The 23993-nt window shown below is 41.6% G+C and overlaps 1 protein-coding gene across 5 annotated transcripts; it reads right to left on the reverse strand.

The window, feature by feature from the left end:
- Positions 1–1549: 1549 nt before the first annotated feature.
- Positions 1550–4875, reverse strand: LOC133925129 (uncharacterized). Of its 5 annotated transcripts, none has more exons than XM_062370978.1 (7): positions 4296–4863; positions 4144–4202; positions 2832–2891; positions 2639–2708; positions 2107–2176; positions 1991–2017; positions 1550–1904 (listed from the first exon to the last, which is right to left on the reverse strand). In XM_062370978.1, the coding sequence occupies exons 1-7, from the start codon at positions 4686–4688 to the stop codon at positions 1855–1857; spliced, it is 729 nt and encodes a 242-aa protein (XP_062226962.1). In that variant the 5' UTR covers positions 4689–4863; the 3' UTR covers positions 1550–1854. The 5 variants fall into 5 exon arrangements, 2 of the variants coding, with proteins under 2 accessions (XP_062226962.1, XP_062226963.1); XR_009910903.1 differs by lacking the exon at positions 2639–2708 and adding an exon at positions 3190–3359 and having other exon boundaries at positions 1886–1904; positions 4296–4875; XR_009910905.1 differs by lacking the exon at positions 1550–1904 and having other exon boundaries at positions 2511–2708; positions 4296–4866.
- Between the last annotated feature and the right edge of the window lie 19118 nt (positions 4876–23993).

Raw genomic sequence — 23993 nt, forward strand, 5'->3', positions numbered from 1 at the left:
GGTGGAGTTTCGCAACAGGACCAACGGTGGCCTCGGAGGCGAGGTACTCTATGTGGAGGTAAGCTCCTAGACGAGACCCACCTCGCCATGTTGGCTTCGTTGCTTTTGGATTTGTTCGAGTAGATAGTAGAGCTGGATGATTGGGGAGTTGACGCTTTAAAGTTTGGTGATTTTGAGCTCACGCTCAATCACAATTTAATGCCTGTCACGTATGGTTTCGTTGTGTATCTTGCTTGGTCTAAGTTGGAGGAATGGATGTGGAACTGTTTCTACAAGGTAAATGATAGCTGACAATTCAATTTGTATAATTATTCGTGCACTTAGTACTTTCTGTGAATCGTAGCTTTCAGCTCTCTGGATAATTCACTAGTTGTTTTCCTTTGCCTTACTCTTGCCCTGGGATCATCTGTTCTTTTTGCAGACAACCAAAGCACACAGCCAAACTTGCATAGATCTCTATCACGAGCTGTGCAGCTGGCACGCCGGTAATCTAGCATGGTGGGGGTGGTGTGCTGGGTTCCGGCGCTAGGCATGGGCTCGTTCCATGTGCGAAGAGTTGATGATTTTATTGCTTGTCATGATCTTAGAAGTTTGATCATGAAGTTGGTTCAAACTGAAAAAATATTTTGCTTTTTCATTAGTCTATCGTATCATTGAGTTATCATTGCTCCTTTCAGTGGCAACAACATAGGTTGAAAGAGCCTTCTTATCTATGAAGATAATCAGGACCGATTTGCATAATAGAATGTCTGATGAGTGGCTCAACGACTTGAGTTTGTGCTATATTGAGAAAGAGATTTTTGGAGGACTTAACTTGGATAAAGTTAAGAAGACTAAGTCATGAAAGAATGGAAAATAATTTGCCTAAGCCTACTAGAAGACCTAGTCATGCTTAGTGTTTTAGTAGCGATATGTCTTCTCACATTGTTTACTATTTTTTGCGATATATGGTCACCTAATTATCACTAACTAGTTAATTTATTATTAAAATTGATAGATTTTATCCTTTATTTTAGTGTATATTGAACTATATCTATCTATCTATCTTATGAATGGTTGAATCACATCAGTATTTCCCATTACGCTAGCCATCAAAACTTCAGGTCACGCCTAAATGCCTCCGAATCTGATACAGGGTAGTAAACGCAAAAAAAAATCATCGGCTGATGGCAACGATGTAGAACGCACCTGCCTCCTTTGTCCTTAGTGGTGCTATTGAATCTTGCGGATCCATGCGATGTTAGATGGCAACAATGTTGGTGCAATATGATATCGAATGAACTCTTCAGGGGATGCTTGACAGACTGAACTCTGAACTGAAGGTCCCAATTCCATCAGTATACACCAGAGTTTCAGAGTTTCATATTCACCCCAAGGCCCCAAGATCCACAGATCAAGTCTCGCAGTCTCAGCTTACTCACGGCTGCACTTGGCGGTTTCTGAATATTTCACGTGTCCTAGTAATCCATTTTGGTTAATTTCGCTTCTGAAATTTACTTCCCATAGTTTTGCTCTTATTGTGTCCACACCCAAGAGTTAAGTCAACATAGAAAGGGGAAACGCTAAAATGATTTCTTATCTATTTTACAGAAGAAACAATGGTTCATAAGTACGTTCTCAACACCAAAAAAACATTGAATGACTGAAATCAGGGCTCCAATGACAACAGCCAGTACAAGTAAGAATGAATGTGGCCTCCTTTCAAATAAATCCTTGGACAAAACGACTGACTCAACCAATGAGGCCAGGTTCAATCTTTGGCAGCAGATCAATCAGTGCGCGACCAATGTGAATTGTAAAATTCCAGCATTGCTCTTTGAACACCTATGATTGAGAATGCTCAGAAGGCGATTTTTACAACAGCTTCAGACCACCAGTGACATCATCGACCATGTCAGCCGGGCCTGCACGATTGAAACAGTAGAACGAGCAATAGATATCAGATAGCATATATGGAATACCATGGTATTATGAATTGAATGCTACTTACCAAGAATAGCCATGACTGTTCTTGAATCTACAGGATGCAAAGGCAAGGATGATCAATCCAACAGAACAAGATCAGAAATTAAGAAAAAAGTTACGACTTAAATCTTGAAAACTCACTTGGAGCAATCTGTGTTCTTCCAGCATCTATGGTTATGTGAGTTGGCAGATTCAAGGACTTTGCTCTCCCCTGCATCAATAAGGTAAATTGATACATTGTGGGAATGAGTATAAGTGCACTGTTAACATAACAAAGGAAAAATCCTCCAAATTTTAGTCATGGTTTAAGGAATTTACAGCCAACTTTTATTTCTGTCTTGAATAAGGTAAAAGTTGCATAGGAGACAAATATTTCTATCTAAAAAACGATGATACAAAATATTATACCATGCAAGTTTCAAATGTTAGTTTTTTTTCTTAAGAAACTAAAGCCATGAAATGATGAAGCCATTTCGAATGAGGTATTATTTTCCAATTGAATTTTGTAGCTACGTCAAGCAATGGAATCTTTGAATACTCCTCACACTGTAGCCATGGTTATCTGATCATGTTGATCTACAGGTACGTGTGTGCGCGTGTGTCTGTGTTATAGATCTCAGATAATCTGCTTCAACGACTAATTAGTCAATATGCTACAAGGAAGAACATCTACTTGTAAAACAAGCATATCTTCCTCGCTTTCTATTTTCACAACCACTTTAACTTGCCCACACCGCTCCCACCTGCAGAATATGAAAAATAGAGAGCAAAGGAAATTAAGCATCTGTTTAGTTATCTCCGTGCGATACAAAGTTGAACATGCGGAAGAAGCTTCAAACATCATAAGAAAATGTTTCGGACAATACCTTCTTAGTGATTTTGGTGCTCTCTGTTGGAGTTTTTTGAACAGACCCAAAGTTGCATGACTAAACAAAACAGAAAAGGAAGGCAACATGATCAACAAAACAGTCACATTTTAAAAAATAAAATAAAGATAACCAAAAATATACATGCAATCATGATAAGTCTTTCACTGCTGAAGGTAATGACTCAAGTGCTGGAGGCAAAGATAAGCATCGATTTTTTAGCTTGGTAATTTAATCCAACAAAGCAAAATGCCCCACGTGCTTCATTGCCAAAATAAATTCAATATCATAAATTCATGATTGACCTGAGAATTGCAGAATTAAAGGTAGCCAGCTTGTGTTAGGAATAGGATCATGCCTCTGGTAACACTGAGAAATACATCGTAGATACGGACAATGCATTTGCTTTTGCAACTAAGGTTGCATGCACAGCCTTCCGGCCAAAGATTTCTGACTAAAAGAATATATTGGCTGGTTTCCAGTCTTCCACTTTGTGAAAAGCAGAAAATTTTGGACATTGCACAAGTCCTGCCACATGAAGAAAATAAGATAATGATGCACGGTATTTTGCCGGCAAAATGCAGAAGATATAGTTGCCTTGCATGAGGAGAGAAAATACCCTCATGTTTTTGCTAACAAAATATGATACTAAATTTGAATCAGATGAGGTGGCCATCCTGCTTAGGCATCAGACTAAATACTCTCCAGCACTTCATCTCTCTGAATTTTGACATAAGAGTAAACCTACAAAATATTATGCGCACTTGACCAAGCCATGGCCCGTGAAATAGACCCTAAACTAAAAACAAGGACATAATGCTACCCTTGAGCTGAAAATACTGAATAATCACCAGCAGAGAAAGAACCTAAGAGGCCGGAACCATGTGTCATCGGCGTGACCAACTCGTTTGTGCTACTACTCTTTTCGCTACCAAAGTTTGTAATTTTGTTCATTATTAGTTCAAATGGTTGATTCATAATAAATCAATCAAAGATACCAGTAGAAGCATTAACAACAACCCAGCCTGTCAAACAGATATTTCATCCCAAAATATCCTCAGCTTAAGACAAGACATGAGGATTATAGTTAAAGGCAAAGGCGCTCTTGCTCGTTTCAAAATCTTTGTAACCGAATGATATATTGACTAGTAACTAGCCACCGTTTTGTGTTAATTAGTGAGCTCGGTTATTTTTCTCACAGTTTCTATTCATCTACCCCAACTTGCTTGGGACAAAGGCTGCTGCTGCTGCTGCTGCGGTTGTTTCTATCATCTATCAACATGGAAGTACAGTAAACGAAAAAACGTCTTACCTGCATTGTGCAGCAATCTTCCCCTTCCCCATCTTCAAATCATTCCTCACGATCAGCACCTACCACCACAGCAACAACCAACATAACGATCCTCTTCTTCCCTCCCCGCATCAAAAGTCAAAAAACAATCCAACAAACTAAATCTCTAATACCATCTTGAAATCTTCGATTATCTCGGCGAGGTTCTCGATCTCCAGGGGGATGGCTGCAGTCTGCGCCTGGGCCCTCTCCGCCTCCCTGGCCGAGCCGGACTTCGTGACCACGTTTCGTGCCCAGAAGAGCAGCCGGAGCCCGGTCCGCTTCCTCCCGGCTTGCTTCGCGGTACGGCTGCAGCCGGAATTTTCGTCATCATCTTCTCCCGAGTCGTCCTCGGAATCTTCATCTGAGAGGCCCCCGGAAGCGGGGGCGGCGGCGTGGCGCGGGAGGCGGCTGAGGGCCAGGAGGTAGCCAAGGGCGAAGCAGCCGGCGGCTCCGGCGATGGCGGTGGCAGCCGCAGGGATGGAGGCGGTAGTGGGGAGCGATAATACGGAGGCCGACGAGCCCATCGGGACCGCCGTCGCCCGTCACCGACGGCGGCGGCGAGTCGTGGGAGGTGGTTTAGGGTGTCAGTGTGACACGCTACCGTGCGATTTGGGGAGGAGATTCTGACCCGTGGGACCGCTTGATCAGTGGGCTTGGCACACCGCCGCATGGCTCCGACCATGAGGGGCAAAATCGTCCGATCGTAATCGAGCGTCCGAGGTTTAACGGAGAGAGAAGTTATAAGAGTTCCCCTTGTGTTGTTGGGCTCGTTTGGTGTGATCCATGCGGCCTGCCAGTTTTCGAGCACCATGGGCCGGGCCACATAGCGGCCCGCGTCTTCGTCAAGCCCGTGAGCGTGCAAAATAGAAATCGAAGAAGAAAGTAACCAGGGATTAAAATAAATGTTGCTATATTTCAACCGTGTTTTCTTTCAGCCTCTTCAACCTCCCAGCGGCCTGACTCCAGATGCTGCCCCTGCCTTCTACCCCTCACCAGCCGTCTTTGCGGGTGCTCTCGTCACTATTCACCGTCTCACTAACCTAGTTCTATCGAAACATCTCTACTCGCTCTTACACTGTCGGTCAGAAGTCATCTGCCATCTGTAATTAACAATGTCATCACCCTCTTGTGGCTCTGTCTTCACGTCTGTTCTTAACTTCTTCGTCGGACTAGCCTACTGCCACTGATCTTTCTTTAAGATTGCCGCTGCCAACTCTAAAATCGTAAATCCGTCACCACTAACTCTAAATCTCTAACCTCACTGTCACTAACCCATCGTCTTCTAATCATGTCTCTAAATTCCTAACAACTAACTCTAAATCTCTAACCTCACTGTCTCTAACCCATCGTCTTCTAATCATATCTCCTAAATTTCTAACACCTAAAATTTAGAAGGTGTGAAAAATAAATAATCAGTGGACCAACCCCGAGTCGGCGGGCCCAAAATCGCCGTGTTGCCCGTGCCCGCGCGCACGTTTATCACACGAGCGAAAAGACGTCTGCGGCTGCTCCTGGACAGCAATGGTCCCGCAGCTGCAGTACGAGTTGTACGTGTGTAGTCTGCAAGGCAAGCAAACGCACACATCGATCGAGGTGGCCACACATTGGTTGGAGAATATCCATTTTCTGAGAGCAAAAGAAAGACCAATGCCTAGACCGACACGCGTTGTGAATTCCTAAGATGGCTACACTTCTGGTCCCGGGACCAGACGGTTTGACGAACTGCCCCGGCAAGTTGACACGACCGGCAGCATTCGGGTTCAACAATGAAATTCCAGTGGCCAATGGCCATACACTGAAATAGACCCAACCCAATCGCATGTTGTGCGGCAGTTCTAGTTAGTGGCTACTGCGAGAGTGCGAGGACCATAATTGAAGGATGAGCTTTGTCTAAAAGAAAAGCTAATCTCAAGGAACGGGAACCAGTCATTTTGTGGATGCAAAGAAAGATAGATGCATTACAAGGATGGTAATAGGTCAGATAGTGTATAGATTTTAGCTAAAACTTATCTATTATGAAACCTGACCCACACACGAATGTCTAAATCAGGGTGAAATATGCCTCGGCACTGAACCCAGCGGAGATCCGAAACCCACTAGGAACCCGTCAGGTCTTGTGCCGAAGGCGGAGCTGATGGGCGAGGGCGAAGAACGTCGATGGGCGGAGGGAGCATCGTATAGGGGGCGATGTGGAGGGACTGCACAGATCTGGGGGACCGGCGACATCGGTGTCGGAGGGGTGAGCAGCGATGATGGGCAAAGGGGGTGGCACCATTGTAGAGGGGGTTGCGCAGATCCAAACGATCGGCGATGCAGAGGGGCTACACGATGGGGGCTGCGTAGATTCAGGTCATCAGGTGGCTAGCGGCGTGGAAGGGGAGAGCAATAGCTCTTAGGCGCGCTGCTCGTGGCTATAGCGACGGCACTAGAGGGGCGGGCGGCAGCCCATGGGAGTCGAACGGGAGCAAGGCCGGGCAAAAAAAACTAGGACTCTAGTGTTTCAGTGACCTGGTGGGCACCTACAGATGAAAATAAAAAATCAAATTCAATTCAGCTTAGTTCGGTATCTGACCCAATGGACACATGGAGGAAAAATAAAACATGAAACTAAACCTGTCAAATATAGAATTTATAGGTATTCAAATTCACAAATTCAATTGTCATCCCTAATGGACCACAATGAAAAGACTAGCTGAAACGGACGACCCTGATAGCCAGGCACAATCCAAAACTGTGCGGCATTCGTCAGTCGTCAGGATCGAATGAGATCATGACGCGGTCGAGCACGCCCAGCAACCATTGCATGAGGAAATTAAACTGCGCCGCACTGTTAAGGTAAGCAAAACCTTTCAGTTGAACGTACTGCCGCGCGCGCAGTGGCAGCAGAAAAAGTTAATGCCAACTTCTGACGAAACGAACGAGCAGGCGGTATACTCGTACGCCGCTGTCTGCGGATCGACCGAATTCTGGGAGATCGATGCCCTTGCGTGAAACTATAGAGCATCCGTGCGCGAGGTCCATGCCCCGTACGTACCTACTGATCATGTCTCCGAGCGAATGTTAGGGTGAGATTGTTTTTCCGCATGATTATTTGTATGAGCGGTATAGGTAAGTTGATAATTTAAGTAGAGTTAGATTTATTAGAAAATATTTAATTGATTATATATATATAGATTGAATAATATTTTTGTTTGATTGATTGAATCTGAATTTATACGAAAGGTTAGATATGTCTAATTTGTGGACTTGCTGTATTACTTAGTGTGATACAATTCCATCCGTCGAGTCTACCTTGAGAGTAATGCTCTATTTTTCCATCGATTCCTAAACAATAGAAGAGTGTATATTTATACCCATTAAACTAGGTTAAAACAGTAAAAACAGATAAATAAACAATTTTCTTCCGATGAATATACGTTTCCATCGAATTAGGACGGGTTCATCCGTTCATCCAATAACACTTTAAATGCTGCTTGATACGGTACGAGGGGTCGACTCAGACGTACGTTTTCATCGTGGCCTGCCACTGCCAGCAACTGATCATCTTCTGCCTCCCTCTCCAGTCTTCAATTCGCTTTTGCGCGCGGCAAAGGAAAATGGCGTACGTACGGGCAGCGCCTTGAATGAATTAATCAGATGCTGATGCTTCTAGTCCTACCTACACTAGTTAGGCCATGTTTTTTCCATGACAGGAATCTTAACATGGACAGCTACCCAGATTAATGTTGTCGTAGCCTCGTAGGCATCATGCTGTTGTCTTGAGAATTTTTTTAATAAAATATTATTATTTTATTGTAAAACTATAAAAATAATACCTAATTTTTTAAAAAAAAATAGTTACATGTTGGCAAATAAAGTGTCAACTAGAGACTAGCAGCACTATGCATGACAACATATTATTCTAGCAGCACTATGCATGACAACATATTATATGGTAGTAGGCTCTAGGGCCTGTGGGTACTATTGTATCCCGCAGACGATATTTTAAAAAAAATTATAATTTTTTTTATATGATCTTGAATAAAGATGATTTTTATATAAAAAATCTATCTATTAATAATATTTGCAGCTTTGTAGCTGAATATTTTTTTATTTAAATCTATTTTCTACTTTTTGCATATCTAAACCAATTCAAATGGACAAATGTTCAATACAAGATTATAAATATTCATTGATAGGTACAATTTTTCATATAAAAATCATCTTTATTCGAGATCATATGAGAAATTATAAACTTTTCTTTGAATATCATCTACAAGATATAGGACATGTCGACATGTGGAGTAACGACAGACTCTAGGGCCCACTGTTAGGGATGTCAATGAGGACCCAATTCCCGATTCCCCATGGGGAATTCCCTATTAGGGGATGGGGATGCGGAGATTTTGTCCCCCGCGAATTCATATGGGGATGCAGACTGGAAGACGCTCCCCGCTATATCCCCGATATCACATATATATGCGTACTTTTTTAGTATATAAATGTACAAATATTACATTACATAGAGTAAATAATAAATTACTCTTATTCTTTTTGTCTAACATATGATATTTAATCAATCTTGTATTAATTACCCTCGTATGCACCAATAAATTACTTATTTATACAATGTACACATTGTTAATATATAAAAATAATCAAATAACATTCCATTTTACATCCCTATTGGGGACCTGAGCCCCGCAAAATTCCTCGCAGGGATAGGGATGGGAGAAATCTTCCTCCTGATAGCTAAATAGGGACGGGGATGGGGAGCATTCCCCGACGGGGATTTGCCTCGTTGTCATCCCTACCCACTGTTACGTAGTATACCAATAGATCTTTAGTCGGCACTCCAGTGCTCACATGTACATATTTTACAAATATCATATTTTTTATTATTTTTATAATTTTCTAATAAAATAGTATTATTTCAAACAAAAATTTAAGGTCTCTTGATAAGATGTATCCCGATTTTCAAGGAATATGTGCCGCACGAGAGATATAGTCTTACAATCTATGTGTTTCATCTTACAGATTGTAAAAGTTGAAATAAATAGATTATATTGTAAAAGCTGTATTGTGCAATCCAGCTCTTATATTATAACAATCCAACAATTCAACAATTCACTTTCTATTATGCAATCCAACTTTTATAATTCAACTTTTAACAATTCACAATTACAAACTGTTTTTTACGGATCTATAGCCAAAACAGACATACCTTTAATCAGGTATCACAATCTTTGGAGCAACTGCAGGTACTAATTTATTACCGTAACGTTGCGTTTGAATAATAAGAGTAAGAATGCACGCAAGACCCAATTGGAATTTTGATATTTGAGCGCAAAAAAGGTTTGTTGCAACTAGCAAATAGCAAACGTCTTCTTGCAATACAATAGCACGCCCTGAACTATTAGGTCTGCAGTACGCAATGTTCACTGGTCCGAAGTTGAGCACTGCTAAAGATGTGAAGAGACCAGCATCAAAGGAGCACGAGCAAAACACCGAGGACTAGAAACTATGGGGGTGGTTGTGTTACTGTTGTCAACGAGTGGGTGTATGAGCTATGAAGTTCATTATACCATTTCTAATAGTTTACTAACACTTTTATCATATCTATCATCACTGTTACAGTATCTTCTATTTCAATCATCTTCAACATATTGCAACGGTTGTCAATGAGTAGTACATAAACTATGAAGTGCATTAAGCCATCTCTAACAGTTACTTCAAAATCTCGTACTCTATAATACAATTATCATATTTATCATCACTATTATAGTATCTCCTATATCTCCAACATATACTTTATAACTCACTTCATATCTTCTCTCTTATATTATAATCTTCTCTCACTCCACCCCCTCTCTTCGTTCATCCCCTTTGCCTCCCCCTCCAGCACCGGCCCTCCCATTTACACCTCCCTCTCTAGCGTCGCCCCCTCCCTTAACGAATTGCGCCGCCCCCCTCCAACGCCCCCAACTACACCTTCTCCTCCCTTGCCATCCCTACCTCCCCTTCCAGTGCCCCCCGAATGCACCTTCTCCTCCCTTGCTGCCCTTGCCTCCCCCTCCGCCCTCCGCTCCCTCGTCGAGCCACACTGCCTCCCCCTTCAACCCCCCCTCGCGGCTCCCTCCTACAGCTGTCGCTCCCCTCCCCCTCCAGCGCCCCCTCCGGATCTGCTGCCCGCTGCCGAGGACTGGATCCTCCACCTTCACCGAGGTGGTCGCCTCGCTCGACTCGCTCCACCGTCATGAGGTCTCCATCGAGGACTCCATCTCCCGTTGGCATTGAATCTTGTCTGTGCAAATCCAGTCATTCCTCTAGTTGGCGGGAGCGGTGGTCATTGGGTTCCACACGAGCAGAAACAGTGTTGTTGACACTCGCCAACGCTAGCAAATTTGAGGTCTTCTCTCTCCTCCCGCTTCCCTGTAGAGCTCGAGTATGGACTCCGCTGGAGGTGTTTTACGGGGTGATGCTGAGCGACATCCAATGTGGATGCCGGTTCGGAGTCGGATGAGGACTCTGTTGAATATGGTTTTAGTTTCTCTTCCCCGATCGTAGTAACTAGGATGGCAGGCGCACTTCGCCTCTCCTGGACTGAGTGCATGCATACCTTTCGGGGTGGAATAAGCATGGTAGTCACGAACGTGCTCTTAGCACCTTGGTTGTTTCGCCGGTAGGCGAGCGATCAGTCGGGAGTTCGATTCTTGACCTCACACTGGGACGTATCTTTGTAAATAGAATTCTTCAGATCAGCCTCGAGTGCCTATGGCGTGACGTGCTTGTCACTTACGGAGCTAGAGGCTTCATGAATCTCTTCAGTAGGTATGTGTGTATTAGTTGTAGATCTAACATATGTCTTATGGCGGGTGTGGGTGTGAGTGTGTGAGATGTGGTGTGTTTGAGCGTGCTTTTAGATACTACAGCTTGTACCGGATGACTGAGTTAGAACACACTCTATACAAGACCTCTAGATGTGCACACATAAAACATCTAGGAACAGTGATGAATTTTTACTCAATGAAGAACTAATATATGTACAATTGCTAGTTTTTGTGTGTTTGTGATACACAAAATACCTCTGACTCTGCTCCTACTTGTACCGGTGTTGAGGCCAAAAAAAGGCATGGTAGCCGATAGAGAATTGCACACGCATTTTACCTGTGCGCGGAGAGTTGCATGTACGTAATAATGAATCATTCTTTAGAGTGAATATCATAGGATAATTTAAAGGTGATTATGTTATAATATTACACGAATCGGACGGTTGTGGGCTCATCTGTAGTTTTATTTTGATTCTTGTATGTGCGTGATAAATGCGATAAGAGTAATTGAAGATGTTAATTCATTCATTCTAACAGAAAAAAGCATGTTGTATGGACGCAGCTGCCACATCTCGTTACACTACGGAGAGATACCCTTTTGACATTCAAGTTGGTTTTATCAGGCTGCACATTGCACGAGTCTTTTAGAAAACATTGAGGTCTGTGTAATGAGGTCCCTTATCATCGCTGGAAGTTAGTGCGTGTTGGACATTAAAGAGTGAGTTAAAGAAGCATTTGAAAGCTTTTGCGAAATGAGGAATGTCCTTTGTTTGCCATGTAGCATGCTTAGTTAAAAGACAGATACAAACTTTCAATTTTGCAAAATAGCTCTCCTCCATTCATTTACGTATCTATAATCTGGTCTTGCTTGTGGAAACTGCAAAAATATAAAAAAGGTTCATTCCGCCATGATGGCCAAAGGGAATGTAAGCTTTTGAACACTCTGCTGAAGCATGCAAAAAAGCTTGAACATACAGAACAATTAGCCATCATTGCTTGAATCAAAAGGTGTGACATCTCCAAACATAAACAGGTGATTACCTTGAGGTCCCTGTGAAAACTCCCAGCAATGGCTGCATAGGCACAACACCGTTCTTTGTTGCTAAGCAGTACAAAAGTGTAACATGGAACAGGAAGGGGTGATTCTTTTATTAAAGATTTTTTTGACTCTTTGATTCATATGATGAGACTACAATAGTTCTTAATGAGATAAAGCAGTACCTCTTCATCTGTGTTTCGTTCCTGCACACTTGTGTCTGATTCTGACATCTGTATTGGATTTCAAGTGTTATTTGGTGCGTTTATTTTTTTTTTTCGAATTGGAAATCCACACCTGAGTCAAACTCTGACACTGTGTCACGTGTGCAGGTAAACTGGCAGAAGCGGAATGCCTTTACCAAAGAAATTTATGGCTTGGGGATGAAACAGACCATTCAGATCATGACGTTCAATGGAAATATCTAGAAATATGAAAAACAAATGATATGATGATATCTACAGCACTATCAGCACTATCAGCGATTCTCAGGTTGCTACAGAGGAAAAGTCAAAGGAAAGACTTTTTAAGAGTGTCTCAAGCTTTAGAGTGATGGCGATGGATATGTTTGTCAAGTATGTGTGACAGTTTAATTACAGATTATACAGTTAATTATAATAATAAGTCTTTGTAATAATGAACAATAGTTTACTAGTGTTATAGGTGATCTTTTTTCTTTTGGTTCCTTAATCGTTAAGGTCGTGTCTTTGTAATAAACCTTTTGAGGCTGTATGCATCGGAGGATATAAAAGATCGAAACTATTTCCTTTATCTAAAAAAATTACAGCACTATCAGCTAGTGGAAACAAATATACAAATAATCCATGCCCATGATGCATCCTAATCAACGGATTAGAGATGTATGTACAGTGTGCAAGAACTGCTAAACAAAGTCTTAATGCCAAATAAATTAACAAGGGATTCAAGTTTTGCGTACGCCCCAAAGAGGCCAGGAGAGGAGAGCAGGGCCGTCTCGTCGCTTTCGGCCGGCCATGTTGATGGATCGATAACACTGATCATGTCCACAGACTATAAAAATAGCCCGGGTACTGTATGCCTATGATAGGTGCTGAACAGCGAAACAATCGATGATGGCTCCGCACCTCCTGTTCAAGCTTGTACCATCTCACTTTCACGTCGCTGCACGCGGTGGCGCACACAGAATGGACTGTTAAAAGACCTTAGACCACGCACAAACATTTTTTCGGACCAAAATCTCGTTATGAAAAGATATTTTTCTCTTCAGTATTTTAACGATTTTTGTTATGATTATTGTCACGAAATGATTTTCAAGATCATTTCCTTTAAGATGAGATTATGTTTTCTTTTCTTTCACGATTCTTAAAAAAAACAGTTGAAGATAAGAAAAAATAAAATAAATAAAAATGGAGAAATAAATCAGAAAAAAAAAAAAATGATCTTATCTTATTCATCCTCCACGTTCCCCAACCTACTCCTCTTCTTTCCCTATCTTTTTCTTCTACCTCGCATCTTTTGTTACTCTCCATGGAGCACCAAAGGTAAGAGGGCTTGAGCCCCGCGCGTACGTCCGGCCACGTCGGTAAACAGAACGATAGGTTCATTATTTCCACTAACCATAGTGACCCAATTTGATTATGTTCGTTAGGCCGTCTATGACACCATGGCTGTTTTACACTCGAAGAAACATGCATGTCTCAAAAGTAAAACAGTTCTTTTCGGGCAAAGAAACAAGCGTAACAGATACTCTTTCCCGACGACGAGAGTCTAGTCTCTTTTTTCAGCCTAGCCCCTCCAATCTTTCCTTTTTTTCACATATAGTAATTTCACCAAAAAACAGGGTGTTCCAGAGAAATTTGCCGGAACGCATCCCGAGCGGACACGCGTCCGAATGGTCCCCAGAGGCCGAGGCGGACGTGGTGGGCCCCGTGCCTGTACAGCGGCGCGTAGAAATAAAGTATGCGGGCACGGGATTCCGCACGTGCGTATAGTGGGCGAACTTCGCGATCGATCGTCGTCGCCTCTCGCTATTTCACTCTCACGTGGGCCCACACGTGTCCCCAGTTTGGCCTTTTGTCCGTAATTTCGTTACAGGGACCTGTGTTCTGTAGAAGTACGTCCGTGGTCAAGATTCTGTTCAGAAATTTTTGCAATAGTTCACTTGTTTTTTTTTTCTCACCGAGAGGGCTCGAATTATTTGGAAGAAATGCATATACACAGAGGCCCCTGAAAAATAAATAAAAAATATAAAAAACAACACAATCAGGTCTTTTTTTTCCTCCTTTGGTAACCTCCGTTGTTCTCCACCACGCCTTGCAGTAGCTAAATAAAGTAAATCGTTGAAATCTTGTATCAACTCTGATGAATACAGTGGTGGATCCAGGATTTTTTCTTAGGTAGTCATATAAATTTTTAAGATTATAAATTTGATAAAAGAGTATAAAATTTGACAGAAGACAATATAAATTCGGTAATTCGGTATAATATCGTAAATTCAACAATAAATCACAAATTTATAAAATCGTAATATAAATAGTCTCAACATGACATAAGGTCTTACATAAATGAAAGATTACACCATATTATGATACTATTCTAGATTCTTCACTTTGCGCTTTTCGCATGGTCATGAAAGACTTGATTATATCATCCTCATTTACCTTGGAGAAGATATCTCGCTCGATATATGTGACTAAACAATCATTCAATAACTCATCACCCATTCTATTTCTCAATTTATCTTTCACTAAACTCAATGCCGAAAATACTCTTTCAACACTTGCCGTCGCCACCGGTAGGATCAATACCAATTTCAGAAGCAAATACACCAAGTTATAAATAACATGCTTATTCGTTTCAACAAGCCTAATAGAGAGCTCACCAAGATTATTTAGGCCTTTAAATCTATTATCTTTCCTCATATAATCAATGAAGTTATCAAGTTGGAGTTCAAGTCTTATCAATTCTACACTTGAAAAGTCCTTAGGATAAAATTTGGCAAGCCTAAGGACTTTATGTGCATCATAAGAATCAAAAGAATTGAAGGGATTCAAGGCTGATATGCAAATAAGCAACTCCATATTTACCTCATCAAACCGACTGTCAAGCTCTTGCCGAATTTGATCAATGACACCAATATACACTTCTCTTCTATAATGGTCATCAATTGTTTGAACTGGATAAAATCGTGGGGATCTTGCATGAGGCACATATCTACCATCCAATGCAGGAATATCAATGCCATGTTTAATGCAGAATAATTTAACCTTTTCTTCAATGAATTCTTCCCACCCATGAGACCTCATTTGTTGCAGTCTTCCTTTCGCCAAAGTCACAAGTGACATTGCATTAACAATATCTTGGTCTCTCTTTTGCAAAGATTGAGACAACTCATTTGTGTATCCAAGAATGATAAGCATCAAGTGTGCATTGAAAACAAACTTAAATGACTCCAAAACATCAACCATAGCATGTATATTCGGCCAATCATCTCTTTGTTTGGGATCCTTTCCAAGAGTTATAAGTACTTCTCGAATTGTAGAATACATATCAATAATGTGCAAAATAGTTTTGTAATAAGAACCCCACCGAGTGTCACCAGGCCTAGTTATCACCATCTCTTGATTTAATCCACTCCCACTGTCTATTTCACCCAACTCAAGTGCAGTCTTAAGTTTTTTAGCTCTAACATCTCGAAGCATGTCATGGCGCTTACAAGAAACTCCAATAATATTCAGCAAGCGAGAAACTTGTCCAAAAAAAATAGCACAACCAACATTTCCCTTGGCAACAGCAACAAGAACCAATTGAAGTTGATATGCAAAACAGTGGATGTAATAAGCAGAAGGAGACTCTTTCATGATCAATGTTTTCAGCCCATTAATCTCTCCTTTCATGTTACTAGCCCCATCATATCCTTGCCCATGAATTTGAGTAAGAGTCAAGTGATGACCAACAAGTAAAGACTGAATTGCTGTCTTAAGTGACAAAGAACTAGTATTAGCTACATGAATTACTCCAAGAAACCTTTCACATACCCTTCCAAGTTTATCAACATAACGTAAACAAAGAGCTAGTTGTTCTTTATGTGATATATCACTAGACTCATCAGCTAGAATTGCATAGTGGTCATCACCAAGTTCTTCAATTATGTGTCTAGTTGTTTCCCCGGCACAATATTTAATAATTTGCTTTTGTATCTTAAGGGAAGTCAAAATACAATTTCTTGGAGCATTTTTCAGAACAACCTTATTAACCTCTTCATTATTTCCTGCAAGCCAATCCAAAAGTTCAAGGAAGTTCCCTTTATTGCTAGATTCCTCACTTTCATCATGTCTACGGCATGGCAAACCTTGACGTAAAAGAAACCTCAAACATCTAAGTGAATAGGTCAACCTAACCTTGTAGAGACTTAGATCATGTTGTGACACCTCCAAAATAACATCATCAATTGGTTTACCTTGCACAAATAAATCATATCTCTCTTGTGCAGCTTTGTGAGCACTATCTATACCTCCCACATGTTTTTCAAGTGCATCATTACCTATGTTCCAATTTCTCCAACCACCCTTAACAAATTTACTGCTTCCCTTGCTAAACAAATAACATACTATGCAAAATGCTGCATCCTTCTCAATACTATATTCAAGCCAAGGATATTTATGGAACCAAATAATACTAAAGCGACGATATTTACCGTATATGTTCCTAGTTGGGTAATCATGGGCATAAGGTTGACATGGATCTTTTAGAATATATCCTCTCCGAATCGCATTTTGATCATTGACATTATAGCTTGCAATAGGCACTCTTAAGCCAGGATCATGTTCGAGATGATCAACATCACAAATTGGTGGTGGTTCTTGTTCTTGAGGTCGCTCTTCGGACACAACCGGAATCAGAACATGATGTAGTTGTTCTTGAGATTGCTCTTCAGTCATAACCGGAACACGAGATGGTTCTTCTTCTTGAGTTTGAGCATGCTTTTCAGTCGCAATCTTCTTTATTTTTGCTTCATGTTTTCGAAAAAGCGAGGCAATATCTCTCTGCCTTTTCATCTCTGCAGGATGTCAACTGAACCTGATCAATACACAAGACAAGAGCTCAGCTGGGCGCTGGCAGGCATGTGATAATCGATATTGCGATGCACTGATGTTTGATGCTAAACGTAGAATCATGGACCATGACCAGTACCATGACATATTGATATTGACATAAAAATTGAAACAGGCAAAAAAAGCTTACCTAGTCACCTCTTCAGTACTCTGTACTCACTATTCAGTGGTCTAGTCCACCTCCTCTGGTTAGCACTCAGCAGCTTAGCAGGCACGCACTCAGCGTCTCAATTCTCTCTGACAATTCTGCGGTCTGCGCTGTTGCGCAGCTGCACTCTGAGTAGTCCTGGGCGTACTGCGGAGTGCTGCGCAGTGCGCCTTTGTGGTACTAGCGTGGCGTCTGGCGACTGGCGTAGGCGGCTAAGCGGCAGGCACTGGCAGGAGTGAGGCGTCCCGCGTCCGGCTCCGCCGCTTCGGCCGTCTGCAGAGCGCAGAGTAATCGGGATCGCCGGATGGGGTAGATGCAGATGGGTTCCGTGCATCTGGAGTCGCGCCTCGCGCTCGCCGCTCGCCAGGCGAGGACTACGAGGAGGCGAGGAAGTGTTGAGGCAGCCGAAGCGTCGATTTGCGGCTTACGCTGACGTGGGACCGTCGGTGTTATTCGGACTTTTTTGTTTTTTTTAAGAACAGGACTAAAGATTGGGCTGGACTAGGGTAGTCCTGGGCCTACCAGGACCACCTGTGGGTCCGCCCCTGGATGAATAACCTCAACCCTTGGATAGCCACGATTAAACTATCAAGACACATATGAGACTTTGAACGAGCATTGACAGTGTTCTCATTGAAAAAGGTCAAGGATTAAATGTGACACCAACTTTCATAAATTTACAAGACTTAGTAGCCCGGAAACAAAATCAATAGGTGATGATGATGACGTCGTCGACTCAGAACACGAACCCACATAAAGGGATGATAGAGTTCTTCAACCCTACTACAAAGATATGTAGAAAAACTAATCTTCCACACATTTCGTCGTTGTCGCTGCCGCTATCGTCAAAGAAGAGATGTAGAAATCAAATCCTACACAGTTGCTGCACCATCATATTCACCATAAGAAACTCTAGCAAAGTGTATTTTTATTAGAGGAAAAATAAATTCTACAAGTAAACCTATGAGTAAGATGAGACCTAGCTCATCCTCATCGTCGTTAAGGTTACCAGAGGTAGAGGAGTAGAGGGGGCCACAAGTGACGGTGCACAGAGAAACTAGGCCAAGGCCAAATCAGGAATAGCCTCTCGGTAGTTCAGTTTCTTCTGCTTATTATGATTGTTTTACTTTTCTCATTTTATTACCTTTTGGCATGTGGTTATTCAAATATATAATTGGATCCATTGGATTTGGATGCAACTTGATTAAACTTTGCCAATCTTTCCTGCGCTGTGATGAGATCGCGTGCAACTAATCTAAAGGCCACATTCCATTTTCTAATTCCACAAGCAACAAAAGCAAGCTTAGCTGCTCCAAATATTTTATCTCGCATCTAGGAAGGCCTTTACTTTGTGGATTGAGAGCTCCATTGATTAGGCGTGCACAACGTACTCGCAGCAGGCCGAAACAACGGTGGCCAGCTTAAAAGCAACAAACGCTAGGGTTTTCTAAGCACTAATAATTTTGGTTAGCTAGGGCTAGCCAGCTGCTTTAGCCAACTTAATGGCTTCGCGTGGACGGCAATGGGGCTAATGATTCCCAATGTCCCCAACCACTTCAAGGATCTTGTGACCTAGCTAGAGCAAGCGCGCGGCGGATTCAGAGTTTTCAAATCGTCGCTTACGAAGTCCTCCAAAGTCCAAACACATGCTTGAATTTTGAATGTTTATAAAAAACAAGTGAAATAGTAGTACTACATCATGTACGGGAACGACGTGCAGCAGCATATAGACAAGAGTTCACGTGAATCTATCTAGATTACAATACACAGAGTTTTTTTTTACTTTAGTAGAAAACTCTTGAAGATAGAGTCTTAGGTTATTTTTTGAATGCGTTAGGCGCACTAGCTAGCTAGAAAAGTGAAGTGATTATATTTATCTTTCCCACTAACCACATTTACACGTTGTTGCTAGTCTTAACTAATGGGCTACAGTAGAAGCTTCAGAATCGGCCTACTAGCTTAAAGGACACTTTCGGCTTTTATCCTTTTGCAATTGTTCATTTATTTGCTTATTTAATGCAACACATGAATATAGATATTGAGTATTATGATGTATTTCTTAGTTTATTTCTTATGTTGGATACTTCAGGAAGAAACTAGCTCTACCTATCTCTTCTTTAAATCATTGACACCTCATAAAAATCCTACGTGGCATGCATTTAATGTGTAAGAAATAAGCTAAGTAGTGTTAGGAGTGGCCTAATTCGATTAGTTGCACTCGAGTTTTCTAGCTAGCGACGGCATGCATTAACTTTCTTCTCCCTCAAATTAAATGTGATGTCATGCTGATGCTCAGTTCGATTTTCAAGCAAACACATACTCCCTCTATTCAGAAATAATATACATATATTTTTTAAAAAAGTTAAACTTTATATACTTTGATTAATATTTAATTAAGTTATAAAAATTTCTAATTTAAAATAATTTCACGCTATATAGGTTTTGTAGCTATAATGATATATTTTATGAGAAATCTTAGTTAAAATCTAATTTGGAAGATCGAGTAAAAAAAAATACATCTACTATTTCTAAAAGTAGAGTGTATGTTGCATGTTCGCAAGATGGGGGCAGATTTTTAGCTAGGATTTGACATTTTTTGTTTGTTGCGTTAGTGAGAGGTCCAAATCGACGTGAATTAGGTAAATATATACTAAAATCTGCTGCAAATGGCTAGAATAAGCCAGACTAATTCTAGACAATGAGTTTTCTAGGCCAAAGTCTTAATCAGATCCATCAAAATTATGAGCATGTAATCCAAGCTAACCACCAGGCGTGGTGATCGATTGAAGGCGAGCAGGACTGCCGGACACAGCACCAGAGGCAACTCCCGTCCATCAGCACCATCCACAAGAGCAGGGCCAGGACGGCAGGTCATCGGTGTTTTTTAGTACGCCTTTCTCTTTCTTTCTGCTGTCTAACGCCGCGTGGTACGTGTCGCATGCCTGCGTTTGGTGTTTGGAGGCCACATCGAGGCTCATGGTCTCGCCTCACCATCGCAGATTCCGTGACACTCAACAGCTGTAGCAACACAGCACCGTTTCTCGCTTCTTCTTCTTCTCCGTTCTGCTGTCGGTCGGTTGGAATGGTCCTGTAATAGTGACATGCCAGATGAACACGACACCAACCTAAATTAACATTGGTGAGGTGGTGGTTGCCGGAACGAGTCGTCGTTGGTTGGAGCTATTTGGACGGAGATAACCCCTTGCTTTGGGAACATAACCCTTCATTTTGGCACGGTTAGGCTTATACTAGGTGGCAGCACCAGCACCCCAGCACCGGCCATGTCCTTGTCAACCAGTAAAGTTTTGTCTAAAAAGAAAACTACTCTTCCTACCTTCAGTCACTGAAAACGAGATGCATCCATCAAGTGACAAAAACATCGGCGGAGGTTAGGGGAGAGATTGATTGAGGAGCTCCATCACTAGATTTGGAAGAGATCTTGAGGAGAAAGGTTGGTCCGACTGAGAAAATGGGTGCAGGGATGAAGTTACAAGGCGTCGGAGGACGACTAATGGATTAGTGCTGGGGTAAGGAAGGCAAGGATGTTGAGTTAGCGTGGTGGTGGGTGACGTCGGTGGATTTGATGGTGAGAGCGCTGCTGGAGACAGTGAAGGAGGGTGTGAGGTAGAGCGAGCATGCGAGCCGGCGGAGACGTGTGTAGGCATGCAAGTAGGTGAGTTGTTCACGTTGGCGTGTGCAGGGAGAAGAATCGATCAAAGGAAGAAGAAGGGAGGATGGCTGTCCGATCAAAAATCGGTAGTTGTCGTTCTCGATTGTGTAGAAGGCAGGATTTGTTGAAGCACAACTCACGTATGTGGAGACATCTGAGTTTTGTATATATAGATGTACAAGAGGAACAAGATAAGGAGAAATCCTTTATTACAAGGAGGAGGTAAGTCCGGAAGATACGCATCTAAACAACTGAGACTTAACGCCTAAGAAACCAAAACTTGTACACAAGTTTATATGTTAACACCCCCTGCAGTCGAATCGTGATGTTCTTGAACTCCTAGACTAGAACGGAACTCTTGAAATAACTGGATTAGGAGCCATTTGGTCATAATATCAGCGAACTGATGACCGGAGGGGACGTGAAGAACCCATACATGACCAAGAGAGACCTTCTCGCAGACAAAGTGAATGTCAATCTCAATATGCCTGGTGCAGCGATGCTGGACTGGATTTGAAGCCAAGTAAACAGCACTAATATTGTTGCAATAGACAATGGTAGCATTGTGCAATGACTTATGCAGATCGAGAAGGAGTTGTCGTAGCCAGTAGCATTTGGCAACAACATGGGTAACAGTGCGGTACTCGACCTCTGCACTGGAACAGGAAATTGTAGTATGTCACTTGGATGACCATGATATGAGATTGTCACCGAGGTAAACACAGTATTCAAAGGTGGAGTGACGTGAGTCAGGACAGCCAACCCAGTCGGCGTTGGAGTAAGCAGTAAGTGATGTCGGCGAGGAGGCACGGATGCGCGTGCCATGAGCAAGCGTGCCTTTGACATAACGAAGAATCTGCTTGATCATGTTAAAATGAGGTTCCTGCGGATCATGCATGAATAGACAGACTTGTTGGACCGCATATGCAATATTTGGTCGAGTTAGAGTGAGATACTTGTAGCGGAAGGATAAGGTTCAGCCTCTCTGATATCATGTAGAAGACAGAATTTGTGAAAGTACAGCTCACGCATGTGACGACGTTTAGATTATATATATATAGATGTGCAAGATCAGGAGAAATCACACATGTGGAGGAGATAAGTCTGGATTTGCATTTAAACAATAAAGACTTAGCATCTAAGAAACTAAAACTTATGCAAAAAAGTTTATACGTTAACAGACGGAAGGAAACGTTTTTCAGCACATGAACAGTAGCTAAAAAAAAACAGCAAAGTTTTCCGGTGTTCAATCGGAGACGACGGCACAACCATACTCGTCCGTGGTCGGAACACGTGGTTTGTTTATACGAATTCCACTAATCTAGAGGCAGTTTATTCCTTTTAATTTGGCCTGTTCTTGCACGAGAGGAATGACATATAGGGCCTGACCTAGCTGCCAGTGCAGAAGCTGGTTGAAAAGGCCATCACATCGTACTCCAATTTCAGCAAGTAACCGCGGGATATATACTTACTCGTATGTGTGACAGTGGGATCCGATTGGACAGCAGCTTGAGCTCAGTTTGGGTAATCAAACCTCCGCCTTTTCTGTATTATCTTCCCTTTTTTGTGTCACAAGACGTGGCACGTCTCGATCGACGTGACGTGGCATTCTCTTTGGCCAAGTGTGCACGCCTTTGGCTACGGTTGCATCGATGGCGTGTGCAGCTCGTTATGTACGCTCTAAGTTGTGGTGTCAAGCGTCATGTGACGCGTGAGTCCGAAATGATATTATGCATGCGATGGGAAAGAGCCAAGTCATCCTCATATGTCTCCCGAGAACCCGTTAAATTTCTTGACCACTCAACATGAAGCACCCAGTTGGCAACTGAAGAACAGAATACGACCCTTTGAGACGCATGATTTTTTTTAACCCAATCATGCAAGAACCGAATAAACTCTTTATTGATTAAGGTCATCTCTAAATACTTTAAAAATCCATCTTTTATAATATTATTACATCATTCTCTAACACTATTACAACATATTTTATTTTTTTCATTTTCAGCAGCTACTTTATTTTCTATCTTTAACTACTCTCTTCTTCTTTTTAAATTTACATATCAATCTCTATGAACAGTAGTAAAGAGAGGAGATACATTTGCCGACTGTCCGATCCGCAAAAGAAGCTATAGTGATGTCATCACAGTTTTTTGCGACATCTGATGGAGATAGCCTAACTAATATTATTAGAGCAATTACACCGCATGTGTAGAACAAAACCACAGCTTTCAATCTTGTCTTAAGAAAACCACAACTCCTGACAATGGATATTTTCTGTAAAGAAAAACTTTGGGCAATGGTTTCATGCCTTGGACTTGTGAAGTAGGTAGGCTCTTCGTAATCTCCGTTGCATAGTTAGGCTTGAGTTGGTCCCTCTTCTAAATCAACATTATGCACGTATTCCATATAAGAAAACACTTAGATGACGAATGAATAGTACACAGGCGAAAAACTAATTGAACCATCTAGCATCTGGTTCCAATAAATTTTAAATCTTTTTTCTACCCTACTCCTTCCCGAGGTCTTCTGAAGAAATAGGCACGTAACTCCAAGTTAAAAAAAATCCTTTAATTGTAGCACTAAAAGATTGATGCTAAGCAATAAATAATGAAGTTTGCTGGATGGCTATATCCAAATCTCACGCCACCGTTAAATTTCCACCTTTCATAAGGCGTGGTGTTATATGAAGTCGTGTTTGTTTTTTCATAAAAAAAAAAATGTGAGATCATGTTTGGTTAGATTTTTGTTCCGTTGAAGTTGGTATTTGATTTGTCATCATAGTAGTGACGCGCTATACTCTTTCTCTGTGCCATATTTACGCGTAGTATTTATTGCAAGATATTAATAGTTTGACTGTCGAATAATAAAAGGCATCCATGTGATACTATGACCATTTGCCAAATGATATTATGCAAGTTGTGACACCTTGTTTAGTTTTCTTTTTGTCTAGTTAAAGTTGCTACTCTGTTCTGTCACAAATACATAATATTTTAGATAAAATCCGATCAAAACTCTTGAAACTTTGACTCTTAATAGTTTTTAAAATATTTGTTTTCAAAACATGAAAAATCAT

This window comes from Phragmites australis, chromosome 7 (assembly GCF_958298935.1).
Source record: "Phragmites australis chromosome 7, lpPhrAust1.1, whole genome shotgun sequence".
Classification (NCBI taxonomy): domain Eukaryota; kingdom Viridiplantae; phylum Streptophyta; class Magnoliopsida; order Poales; family Poaceae; genus Phragmites; species Phragmites australis.

Coding starts and splice junctions, on each gene's coding strand:
- LOC133925129 (XM_062370978.1), bottom strand. CDS start 4,688: ATGGGCTCGTCGGCCTCCGTATTATCGCTCCCCACTACCGCCTCCATC. Junction 2,892..4,143: donor AAGATTGCTGCACAATGCAG/GTAAGACGTTTT, acceptor TGTTTTGTTTAG/TCATGCAACTTTGGGTCTGT. Junction 2,018..2,106: donor AAGAACACAGATTGCTCCAA/GTGAGTTTTCAA, acceptor TGCATCCTGTAG/ATTCAAGAACAGTCATGGCT.